This window comes from Hesperophylax consimilis, chromosome 8 (genome assembly GCF_061612785.1).
Source record: "Hesperophylax consimilis isolate HC1 chromosome 8, BYU_Hcon_1.0, whole genome shotgun sequence".
Taxonomy (NCBI): domain Eukaryota; kingdom Metazoa; phylum Arthropoda; class Insecta; order Trichoptera; family Limnephilidae; genus Hesperophylax; species Hesperophylax consimilis.
The window spans coordinates 32097858-32111060 of NC_142843.1; the positions used below are offsets into that span (position 1 = coordinate 32097858).

At 34.1% G+C, this 13203-nt stretch overlaps 1 protein-coding gene across 3 annotated transcripts in view; it reads left to right on the top strand.

Moving 5' to 3' along the window:
* Positions 1 to 13203, top strand: part of LOC149421895 (protein-tyrosine sulfotransferase-like) — a 399323-nt gene that overhangs the window by 364157 nt on the left and 21963 nt on the right. For all 3 annotated transcript variants that reach the window (XM_089634138.1, XM_089634137.1, XM_089634139.1), the window contains one exon: positions 6915 to 7045. In XM_089634138.1, coding sequence (XP_089490264.1) covers positions 6915 to 7045 — 131 coding nt within the window. The remainder of the gene's footprint in view (positions 1 to 6914; positions 7046 to 13203) is intronic.

Consider the following 13203-nt stretch of genomic DNA (forward strand, 5'->3'; position numbering starts at 1 on the left):
ACCTCATGTAGCTGCTGTTCTTGCTCCCTCGTGTCTCCATTTTCATTCATCCTCTGTTCGCTATGCAAATATGTGTCTCTCTCTTCGCTGAAATTTAAAAAAAAATCTAATGAATTTATGTTTTAAACTTTACGCAGTTTTTTTTACTGGTTGACTTTAATTATTTTACGATGGAATTTTTTTAAAGCAGTGATTCCCAAAGAGGGTGGTACCGCCCCCATGGGGGGGGGGCGTTAGTGAGATTCGGTAGCGGTAGTGGCCTCGAGGGCAATGAAAGGTTCCAAGGGGCGGTGAAGGGCTGAAATGAAGATGATAGGAATAAAAAAAAAACATTTTCCCGATGAAATCAAGTCGTAAATAGATCATTGCAAGAATCTTGCATATAAATCCATCAATTTGTGATTTGGTATTATTGATGGATTAACAGTATTTTTTTACTTTAACGACCAAGTGATTTTGTTAAATTTATGGGACCTTCCCCTTGCGAACACGTAACTTTAACTTTTTTTCAAAAAATATCGCCCGTGGCGCTATTTCTTTCCGTCTGTGCTGTGATACTTTTTTAATTGGAGGCCTCCGCATGGGTAAGCCACCCATTGAGGCCAACATTACGGAATTGTACTATTAAATGTAAAATATTTTACTAAAATAAAAATAATTTTAAAAATTGGTGGGAGGGGTTGAAGAAAAATATACTTGAAATGTGGACGGTGAGCCAGATAAGGTTGGGAACCTCTGCTTTAAACGGTCAAAACGTTATATTACAAGGTATTCTTTCTTACCAGGCTTGTAAAAGTACGAACTGCAAATGGAATAATGCGTTATGATGTGGTGGACTCATACCTGACGTTCGATAATTCATCTTTTAGCTCAGCCATTTCCTGTTTAAGTTTGATTATACAGATTTTCTTCATTTTTAATTCACTGTCACTTTTCTCTTTTGATTCCTGTTGGGTTAGACATTAGGATATATATTTTTAGCTTTACCTGTCTCACTAGGAAATCCTGTGTCGAGACAGACTACTTTACAAATATTTTATAATATTAAAATAAAGTACATTTTTCAATAAAGCAAATATATTTGACAAAAATTTTCAGGTTGGTAGGTAGTGGTAACAATAATGAGATAGAGGATTATATGTGGGTGAGGTGACTAATTATTGCACGACCTTTTTTGATGATCCATTGTTTGATCAGGATTTTGTATTTGTTAATATTATTCGATTGTCTTGTTTTTTCAGGTAGGTTATTGTATATTTTAGACGCAATGTATTTGAAAATTTCTTTGACCAAATGTTATGTTTGTTTTATGCCTCGTGTTTATAATATTTTGGGTATTTTCATAAAATGTATGTTGTTTTATTTTTAAACAGACGAGTTAAGATAGTTTTTATGTAAATTTGTCGAATATCTAATTCACGGAATTTGTAGAATATATCTGCAGTACTTGTTATTAAGGGAACTTTAAGAATAACTTTCATAATTAATTTTTGTGCTTTCGATAATGAATCTATACCCGATAGTGTTGCACCTCCCCATGCGATTATTCCATACTCAATGATAGATTGACAAAGAGAGTAATAAACAATTTTCATCGATTTGGAGTCTAGTATGTTTCTAATGTTTTTGAAGAAATAAATTAGAACAGTGTCATGATTGTGCAGTGAGCACATTGACTGCCAGCTCACCCCTGTGATTAATGTTAAGCTATTTTTGAGTGAAATTACTCTGTATATTATATCTTACTAAAAAAATAGTCCTTTCTTGCATATATTTGTTGTTTTCCTCCTTAATATTTCTCAATTCTTCCTCTGTAGACATCAGCTTATCCTTTAGTCTGTTGCATTCCTTTTCCATTTCAGCTTTATCTATTAATATTAAAATTAGGGTAAACGGTGTTTCATTTGAAAAGCTACTGTACTGTACTAAGAAAAACTCAATTTTCAAACGCGTAAGTTTGTGTACGATATTTCCCATTTCAGTTGTCTGCTCATTATGTTACCTTATTATTGAAGTGAATAAATTTAAGATGCACCTACTTTTGTTTGCCAAATCTTTCATTATGTTTTCTTCTTCTGTTAATTCCTTTAGAGCGTTCGCTAATTTTGTGTTTCTATCTTCCAGACTACATATTAATTTCTCTCCATCTTTTTGTGCATTAGCGCTGTAATCATAAATAAGTATAAAAGTTTAGGTACTATATCTTAAAAATGTATTGCAGTTGTTTAATTTCTAACAATTTATGATTAGGATAAGCACTATTAATTTAGTAAAAAAAATATATTTATCCTGAAAACCTGAATTGTAATTTATTTCTCTCTTCGATAACTGCTTGCATCTTTTGCTCCGCGATGCGTATTTGGTCACGCAGTATGCGCAGGCGACTCTCGTGTTGGCATTCCCGCTCCTTTGCCTGCGTAATACAAAATGTAGGTAGGTAGGTCGTATTATTAAAACGTCTTTCAAATATGGTCATGCTTAAGAACAATAGATAAGGACTACCTCTGACTCGAACGACTGCAGAACTTTGGTTTGCGCTGCATATCCGGCCTTTAAATCTTTCAGTTCGTGTTCCAAGTCTCGAATGCGCGTGCGGTTCGTGCGCAGCTCCTGCTTCTTTTTAGCATCTTCCTTCCCATAGTAGCCCGCTATTTCCACCTGGAACATCATTCAAGTCTAATGAACAAGCATGCCTTATCTACAATGTACCTACTGGAATGGTCGTAGTCTATATAAGCAACTTATTATTATGAACTTATATTTTTGAACGGTTCTAAAGTCTCTTAAAATGAGGATCCTACTCCTCCACCAAGCATTTTTTTTAAATACCCTTCTTTGTCCATAATTCACCAACTGGTGTGACGGTTTAGCAAGCGAGCCAGGCTGTTTGACGTGCGAGGCGTGAGACTTGTCGGAGATACCACCCGTGTGCTTCTGCTTGTTGGTGGGCTCCGGATCCACCTCTGTTTTTAACTGAAGCTGATCTTCCATTAATCGTATGTTTTCCGAATTCGCAGCCGCCACCTAAAATTAGCATATCGTTGATCATATTAGAACTTATTTTCCTATTTATAGCCTTCAGGTTATGTTGCCTGTTTTCTAAAGTATGGTGAACATTATTTTACATTTTATGTTTTTGTTACCTGGTGGACCAATTCAGACACTTTGTTAGAAATGCTCAAAGCGTCCCTATCAGTTTTTCGTGCGGTGGTTCCGACCAGAACGCACAGCGCTTCGCTTTCCACCCCCCACTCGCGAATTTTACTGGCCAAGTTGGTTTCTCCCATCTCGTTAGTAGTTCCCATGACCTTCAAGCAATCTATAATCGCGTTTCGACTCGTCAACACTTCATGGCACACGCCTGTTAGCTGCCCCGCCAGCTCTGATATTCTTTTTGGTAGCTCATGTCTCTCTCCTGCAAAAATAAACAACTCCAGCCGTACAATAAAAAATAAAATAAAGATAAGAAAAGATCTCGAGAGTTACTCAATATGTACCTGCGAACCCAACGTGGATATTCATGTTTGTTTAATATCATAGCCTAGTGGGTAAAGTAGGCAGCAGCAGCAGGCTCAGATGCGTTGGTGATACAGTCGTAGTCCTCGTTGGGAAGAGAATTATTGTAGGGTTTGGGTGAAGACTTTCTAGGTCTTGGCGGCGGATGCGACTGCCCACCTACTGTGTGGTGAGTCGGACTTGGAGAGACTGGTTGAGGGAAATCTTTTTACCTCTTCAGCAGGACTCTCTCGACCCATTGCGTTGCACCACAGTGGGAGGGATGAATTCAAACTTCCGTCACTCCTGAAGCCCCAGATTTAACCCACCCCTCATACCTTTTTCCTTCCCGGATCTTTCTCTCCTTCCTCTCATTCCTTTCATTAAAAATCTCTCTACACAGCATCCCCAAAGATAGCATAAGTCCTTAGGGAAATTATTTTACTTAGGGCCTCATGTGTGGAGTTAATGTAAAAAAAATGTATTTTACTTTGATCTTGGAATTTGAAAGCTCTTCTTCACTTTGTCAAAATTAAAACCTTTCTCCGTTAAATTTAGAAGGTGTCGGGTATTATTTTGTACACCCGATGTAAAGCATTACCACCACACTACGTTGGAAATGATAGTGAGGTTACGAAGATTGTATATTGATGATTAATTTTTGGGTCAAATCATTTCTATTTCAGAGTCTCGCATTGTCCATCATCGGAGAAAATGGACACTGCTGAATGACAAACACTGCAAGGCCGTCTGAAACGTTGGCTATAGCTATTGTCAACATTTCAAACAGCATCGCATTGTCCATCATCGGGAAAGATGGACACTGCTGAATGACCAACACTGCAGGGCTGTCTGAAACGTTGGCTAAAGGAGGAGGAAGGGCAACAATACTTGATACCCCAAAAATTAGAATCTTAAATCATATCCATGGCTAATAAAGGAAAATAATTGCAGGGTTTAGTAATAAACTTTGCAGTTTAAACTGTGGTGCTCGTATTGAGTTAACTATTAAAATTTCGTTTATTTAAGTATAAGTAAAATAGGTACCATTGGGTATGGGAGAAAAGTGTTGGTAACTCCAGCCGCCGTTATCACCGTTTAGGTCCAACAACTGCAGGGCGGGCTCCAGGCGCTCCACCTCGCGCCCAGCGCCCACCATCTTCCCGTGCAACTCCAGCAGATATGAATACACGCCTATTATTGTGGACTGAAATGAGACACTATATGTATTAGTTGATCCTGCACCAATAAGATATTTGTCCTGTTAACCATAGTTAATCATAGAAACAAAGTAGAAAAACTGTGCATGCCATCAATACATGAAATAACTTGGTCGATGGTGTAATGTGAATATTTAAACCCTTCAAAAAGCTTCGATTAGCTTTCGTTTTATAAAATCAGCACATTTTTTTCTATTTGTGATTCCACGTTTGAGAGGTAATAAATCCGAATCATAGAAGTACCGGGAAAATTATCACTGTACAACAGAATCCCACTCTCATTCAAAACTCACAACAATAGTTCTACATTTGAATCTCAAATAATAAGCTGGATACAAAACATAGAGAGATCAAAAGTAGATAATATACTGACACCAAATACAGACTGAAACCGAAACCATTGAACTGAACAAAAAAACACCTTGTAATATTTTTATAATTATTTCAGAAAAAACACTATTCAATATATTTATAATTGCTTTATACTATCCATACTACTAAATTGTAATCATATGTAAATGAAATTCTCAGCACGGGATATCCCAGTGAGGATATCATTATATCCATTTGTCATTAAAAAAAGATAATAAACTTATAGATAGATAAACTTATAAACTTGTAGATCCAAAGATGTGATCATCTTGACACATCTTCGGATCTACCGGATCTGCCCTGATGATGGACACTGCGACGCTGTCCGAAACGTCGGCTAAAGAAGGAGTTAGCGCAACACGGCATAACACCCCAAAAACAAACAACAAAAATGCTTTTGGCCGTGAACATCTAAAAACTTACCTTATTATTATAGGTTCAAGCGGATGACCTTTCATGCTAAAATGAGAGAGAATATTTAGTAATCGGATCTAGTTCGGTCTTATTTAAATTTGAAGTTTTTATCACCTCTGTCTGTCTATCAATTACCAACACAAGTTTTTTTTTAGATATACTTGTCGAATTCCGCTGCACGTGAAAAAAACGTAATAAATTATAAATAGCACTTAGTTTCAACATAATTACTCCAAGAAATAACTAGGTAAATAATTACCTAACTATTTATTTCATGAGAGATGGTAAAAGATTCATTAAAGTTCCATCTTTTTCAATCAAAGTTAAGTTTGAAGGTTAGGAAATACGCATAAATTATTAAAAATAATCCAAACTAACAACATAAAAACGTATTATGTACATGTTTACTTAAACCTCCGACCTAAATAGTTGTCTCCATTATATATTTAAGTTGAAATAAATTATTTCAACTTAAATATTTTTTTTCATGCAGTAGGGCAATACGCCTATCGTCTCAAAGTGAGATTACTCCGCGGGTGGGAATTTTTGTAAGCAGAACCATAACAATTATTCTACTGCGATTTCTTTTCGATGTCAGAATTTTGTTCGATTAAGGACTTGCCTGTCTTTCTTCTAGATCCTTCTTAAGTAGCTGATATTCGCTCTTTTTGTTCATGTAATCAGCTTCTTCATCTCCTCCGCCCATTTCAGCTATTAAAAAAATGTCGTAGTAAATAATAATTCTAACACAAAAAAAAAAAAAAAATTGATTTTAAATATTTTTGTTGTTATTTTACTTACGTCTAACGTCTGGTTCGTTTGTATGTGAGGATTTCATTCTTGTATTAAATAAATTATTGTTGATGTTGCGTATTACACATTAAATTTAAAGATGAACAGATGATTTTATCTGGTCCTGGAAGTAATGTTATGTAGAAATAAAGACCCGATACAAAAATAATAATTGAATTTCATTATGCTTGCTTCAAATTGAAAAAAGAACTTATTTTAACATAATGCTTATACAACGGTAATACATAAAGAATTAGTGAAGCGAAGATTAGGTACCTACATAAGTACGGACGCTAATTGTATTTAGTTATTACTTAGGTAGGTACATGATGCCCGGGAGAATTTTCATAAATTTATTTATTAATTTCTATTCTATATAAATACATTTTACAGACAATTACCGATTACATAGGTGGTATACAGAAAATGTTAATAGTGTGAAATTGTATGTATGTACATACAATTTCACGCTATTAACATTTTATGTAGGTTAGTAGAATTGTTTTGTGAACACCTCCAGAGTGGATGATACTCTCACTTTCGCCCTGTTAATGTTATTTTCAGTCATGCCATTATTTTGAATGCATTTTTGTAATTGTAACCTTGTCTGTGTTTTTGCAGAAGTTCGTAGTGGGCTCCGACCGAAAGGTGTACGCCTACAACAGACAGATGCCGTTGATCTTCATCGGGGGGGTGCCGCGCTCCGGAACCACCCTCATGCGCGCCATGTTGGACGCTCACCCCGAAGTCAGGTAAATACAAGTACATTCGTTTTTATATATATATTTTTATATATATATACACATATGTATACACGGAGAAAACTTTCTGATATCAAATATTGTTAATTTATTAAAAAAATGGTTAAATTATTTGCTTTCCTGATAAAAATGGGACTGGAGGCCTGTAACGAATAATTTGAATTTTATTTTATTATTTTACTAACAAACATCAGCAAAACCTGAATATGTTATGAGGAAGTCAGAACACGTGTTTTTTTATTTATTTATTATTATTTATTTTGGCTTTCACCCATTAGGGGTGATCTTGGCCATACACAATTAACATTTGTTCTTATTAACAAATACAACAAATGATAGAATATAATATATAATTGACCGGTCGGTGGCCGAGTTGACATCGCGTTTGGGTCCCACCCAGGCGTAGTGTGTTCTATTCCTCGGCTGGCTAAGTCCTCCATCATAACACAAGCAACATTTTCAGCTTACTGTGGTGGTAGCAGGAGATTTACAAATATTGTCAGGTTATTCGTAACCTGGAAATGTTTGACTTTCTTTTTTTTTTTTTTTTAATTAATAAATTAAAAATTTATATACATAACATAACGCAACATAAATGAACCTAACATAAACGGTACAGAGCTGGTAGCAGTAGGTAATCCCAAATTATAAAAATTGGAACCTGTTTACAATATTAGTGGGCGTTTTACCTTATTTAACCAGAGGTTTTTCCAAAATTAGTATCGTTTTTTTTAACAGAACTATGAAATTCGCAATCTTATAAACAAATACAGCAAATGGGAGTAAATAAATGTGATTATAAAACATAAAGATAAACATAACACAAACATACCATGAACATAACATTAACATATCATAACATAACATTAACATAACATAAATATAACATTACATACACATAACATGAGCATAACATATCATAAACATAAACCTACCATAAACATAATATAGGTATAACATAAACATAACTTAACAAAAACAATACAGAGCTGGTAATAATAAGTCATTACAAAATTATAATAATTGGAAGTAGGCATAGACATATGAATATTAGTAGACCTGCCCTAAGTGATTAAAAGCGTATTATCCCCACTCCCCATACCGGTTCCATTGGAGCCGGCTGTGCTCGCGTATGGCCTCAAGTGAAATTTGAAAACGTGACGTCATCATTCTTGTGCGAACTATGGTCGAGGCATCATCGGTTCATTTTACGAAACAACACGGCAAAATGTTGACTTGTACTATGAAAACTTGTAAAAATAGATGTGAAAAAGAGAATAAACCCAATTGTCGTATTACATTCCATATATAAGCATTATTTTACTTTATTTTCAGCATATTCACATCGTATAATATGAATCAGTTGTTACTATCACATCGAGAAACGTCTGGACGCGAAACACAATGCTGGTTGGTTGCTGGGAAGTAAATTATGAACATTTATAAAAGTGTCTTAACTAAATACTTAAACGAAATATTCGACTCTGAAAATACAATCGAATTTTTTTGCCGAATTTGGACTTCGCAAATTTGTTCATAACGTGGCGAGTAATTTGCGCTCCCATGTAAAAATGTCTATTCATTCAAAAGCAGATTTTACTTTTAAAAAGTAAATGGTGGTATTATAATGCGAGATGCCTATTTACTGTCAGATTGATTTATTGACGAATCACAGTCAGCTTCACTCCCTTCGTTCTTCAACAGTTGATTTTACCCCTCGCCATTATCTTCTCGTCTATTAATTCCTATGTCTGTGGAAGTAGGCGTTTTTTGTTATTTAAAAGAACAGATTTTTTCCAAAATTAGTAGCATTTTTTAAAAAACAGTACTATGAAATAAATATAAACAAATACAATAAATGAATCAAGAATAATATACAGATGAATATAGAATAAGAACACGTGTTCTTCAATTTAATAATAGTTTCGCATCTTGTCCATTATATTTATTCGAACAAAGTCACCTGCGTGAACACGTGTTCAGATATATTCTATTAAATATGACTAATATTTTATTGGGTAATGATCATTCAGTCATATTTTAACAGAATCTTGATAAAAAGCCTTCTCCGTGTATATTTTGATTGATTTTGCAGCAGTTTTTGTTCGTGTTTGAGATTCCCTCCACGTTGTATGTCATATTGAAAACACGTGCGGAAGTTATTTCAAGGAAGGGAATAAACCTGAGTCTTGAAGGGAATGAGTCCTAAGACTCGGTCTTGAATGGAACGAGTCCTAATAATAGTAGTAAAAATTACACCTCCCATTTTGGTATCGGTAGAATAAAATTATCCCTGTGTTCCAACCAAAGACATTATAATATTATCTATTATTGATATTATCTTTGGTTCCAACGTTAGAGGGAATCCCACCACTTTCTCAGCGGCGTTATAAGGAAACAAATGGGTCTCTCCTTCACCGCATACGTCAAGACATTTTTTTTATTAAGTCGATGCACTACGTCGTGTAATATTTTAAATTGAGTAGCTATCAATAACAACCCTTACATAGATGGCGATAAGGTTTAAATTCCCGCTTAACACCATCCGCCTGTTTTGATTTATGCAAGAAAAAAACATGGCCAAAAAGTGCCTATTATTTTATTTTGTAAATGTTCAGGCATAAATATTTAATTTTTTTTCGATCATTTTATAAATAATTTAATTTTCCACATTATACAATAAAATCATAACCGAAAATGGGTTCGTAAGTAGGAGATTTTGAACTTTAAAGCAGTTTTCATAGGCCTTATACATTATTTTTTTCTGGGCTTATAAAAAGACTTATCTAAAAAATACTCGATTATTACAAAGGCCAAGATGTATTCTACTCGCGGTATTTAATTAAAGCATCTGAAACATTTCTAGGTGACCAAATTTTCAAACCAAAAACACATGATTTTGCATTACTACGTATGGCATCGCCTTAAACGAAGTTCCAACACTGGAGGTTATACACCGCTTACCCGCCCTGGTGTAAGTAACAGATGGTTACTCCTTCAGGGCTCTCTACATTTATTATATAACGAATCTAGACCCCCAATGTCCCTGTATAGTGGTTAGGCTGCAGCATCCCTTCAAATATACACAAGAAACATTATTAATAGTATATTAAGATATGTACAGTAATAGATGTATTAAAAAGATAAAATATTTAACCTGTTCCAACACTTGTAATTCAGTTTTAGTTTCAGGTTTTTTTCCCGGCGTTTATTTTATTTACATTTTTTATTATATAGTTTTCTTTACCCGACTCACTAGACAACGTCCGTTCTGGGACGGATAATTAACATATTGTATTTATAAATATATATTTATACATTATGTATAAGATATTAATGCACGCATATGTATTATGTTTTATTGAGTTTACTTACTATACCTATGAAATATAAAAATTATACATATAGTAAGTAAGTAATCCATCCACGATAATCTATTAAACTAGTTGCCAGTTTTGAATCCGTACACGGGAATGTATCGGACGAGTTCCCAGTTTTTGTTACTGCCAAGCTCAACAATGGAGCACGCTTACGATGTACAGTGTAGATTGTGCAACGTAAAGGGTCAATAGTCAATAGGACTTTGTTACAGTACGTCCACAGTGTTTGGAGATGTTTAAATTAACCGGGTTCAATAGAGACCCCTTGCCGGAGCTGGTACCTTTTGTACCTACTCGTTTGTCAATAGAAGGCTTGTTCGGAAGATTGCTTCCCTTGAAGGAGAATGGGTTATCGTTTCCACCCCTTTGTTCGTAATCAGACACGATTGGGTCTTTGAAACATTAAGTTCTATCCGGTTATAGTATATGTATAATATAATATTTAATGTATACAGGGTGTTAAGGGACTTACTTGACTTTCTTTAACCAGTGATTCCTGACATTATTTAGAGCAAAAAATGTTAGTCTCCGGTGACTTTTTATGTTATTTTTTCAAAAGCAAATTTTAAAAAAATATTTCACTTGCCGACTCTGGTTACTCAGCCGAGTAACCGCCCAACCCATCACATCGATCTTAGGTGTCCAGTTCATAATGATTTTCTTATGTTTTTGTAGAAAAACAAAAAGAAAACATTTTAAAAAATTCACCGGAGACCAAAAGTTCATTTTGCATTTTTTACTCTAAATAACGTCAGGAATCACTGGTTAAAGTAAGTCATGTACGTCACTTAACATCCTGTATATTTTTATCCATGGATATACGTGTGTAGGTAGGTGAATTAGAAATGGAGTCAGCACTTTTAGTTCACATTTTGTCGATAATTCGTTTGCTTGTGGGTGATCTCTGAAAGTATTTAATGTTTTTTTACAAAATTTAGTCGTTTTTTATATGGTTATCGTTACTAATATCAATACAATTATCGTCGCCCTACCTGGTGTAATGAACAGTATCATTTCAAAATAGATTTTAGTGTTATTTATCATTTGCTCATCTTACATTTTTTTTTTTTCAAATCAATTATTACATCACTAGCTGAAGCACCCAATGGAAAAGGTTGAAGGGTGGTTTTTCGAAATTTCATGTAGACAGTAACCTTACTCAGTTTTTTTTCCTGTTTTGAAAGTCAAGTGTGCACAATTTCATCAATCTCGGAATAAAACTGTAGATTTGTTTTAAAAACAAACCCACACACAATCTTTCTAAATCCAATTCTTTAATTTTTCGAAGAAAACTTCTTCTAACTGCTTTTCACTTTGTGATGGCATTATTTATTTTTTATTAAAACACAAATAACATTGTTTACATCACTTTATTTCGATACAAAATCTCAACATGTTTCATGAACCAAGTTCACTTCATCAGGAGCACAAGTATACTAAAGTTATAATTAAAATTAGGTCTAGAAAGAAGAGGTAGAAGGAGTGGGGAAAAACTAATAGAAACTTTGAGATCAGAATTAAAGAACATCTTAGGGCTTTAAAGGGAAACTGTGAATCAGAATTTGCGGATCATTTATTAAATAACGACCATACTTTCGATATTAATTCAGGTTTTAAAATACTACATTCTGGTTACAAGGTATCTCAAATCAATAATTTTGAAATCCTAGAAATAAGAAAACACGTGAATATGAAAGCAGATATTATTAATAAACAAAAAAAATTTATAAACCCCATTTTAAATATTTTCCCAATTACCCGGTCTTTCCCGTCTAATGACATTTTAATTCCTACTTTGAATAACCCTCCCCCACTCTTACCCCTCCCCACTCCTTCTACCTCTTCTTTCTAGACCTAATTTTAATTATAACTTTAGTATACTTGTGCTCCTGATGAAGTGAACTTGGTTCATGAAACATGTTGAGATTTTGTATCGAAATAAAGTGATGTAAACAATGTTATTTGTGTTTTAATAAAAAAATAAAATAAAAAAAAATCCAATTCTTTATATATTATATACTTATAAGATAACGTTCCTTATCGATTGGAGAAGATACGTTTAATTAAATTAAATGTATCGTCTATATGCGTATCGATGGAACATTTATTGGGTCTTTATTGGGTTTGGAGTTAGTAGGGGAATAATTAACCTATAAGTGCTGATAGTACCTACCTATTGTTCTGAACCAAACAAGCCCAGACTCCTCGGGCTTTGAGAGTAGGCACACAGTCTTCTCGTAAAGCAACTTATTTTTTAATGAATGTACTAGATTCTCGTTTCAGTTCCATTATTGTTATTGTTTAGATCTGGAATAAAAAATAAAAAATAAATAAAAAAAAAATTAAAAAAAAATGTGTAAACTTTCGCCGGATTTCTATAAATAGAGAATATCAGAAAATTAAATGATACGTACATAATATTAAAACCTCCCGGTCCAGAGACACGCTTTACCAGTCACCAGCGATGTGTACCTAAAGCTTAGTCTAGGTCTGACGGCACCATAAACAATCATGTTAATCTGCTTTCATTAAATCCCTTTTTAATTACTTAAACGGTTTAAATTTCATTTTTAGATTTCTCATGAGGCGAGCTTTAATGTTAGTTTATTGATATTAATAGATGGATTTTGGCTTAATTGCATAAATTTCAAGTAATGGCGTCTAGTGATTATAATAATTGCGGTTTAACGGTTTCTGACCACCCGTTAAATGTATGATCGTTATGGTGAACGTGGGAGCAAAGAATTTAAACCTTATCGCCATCTACGT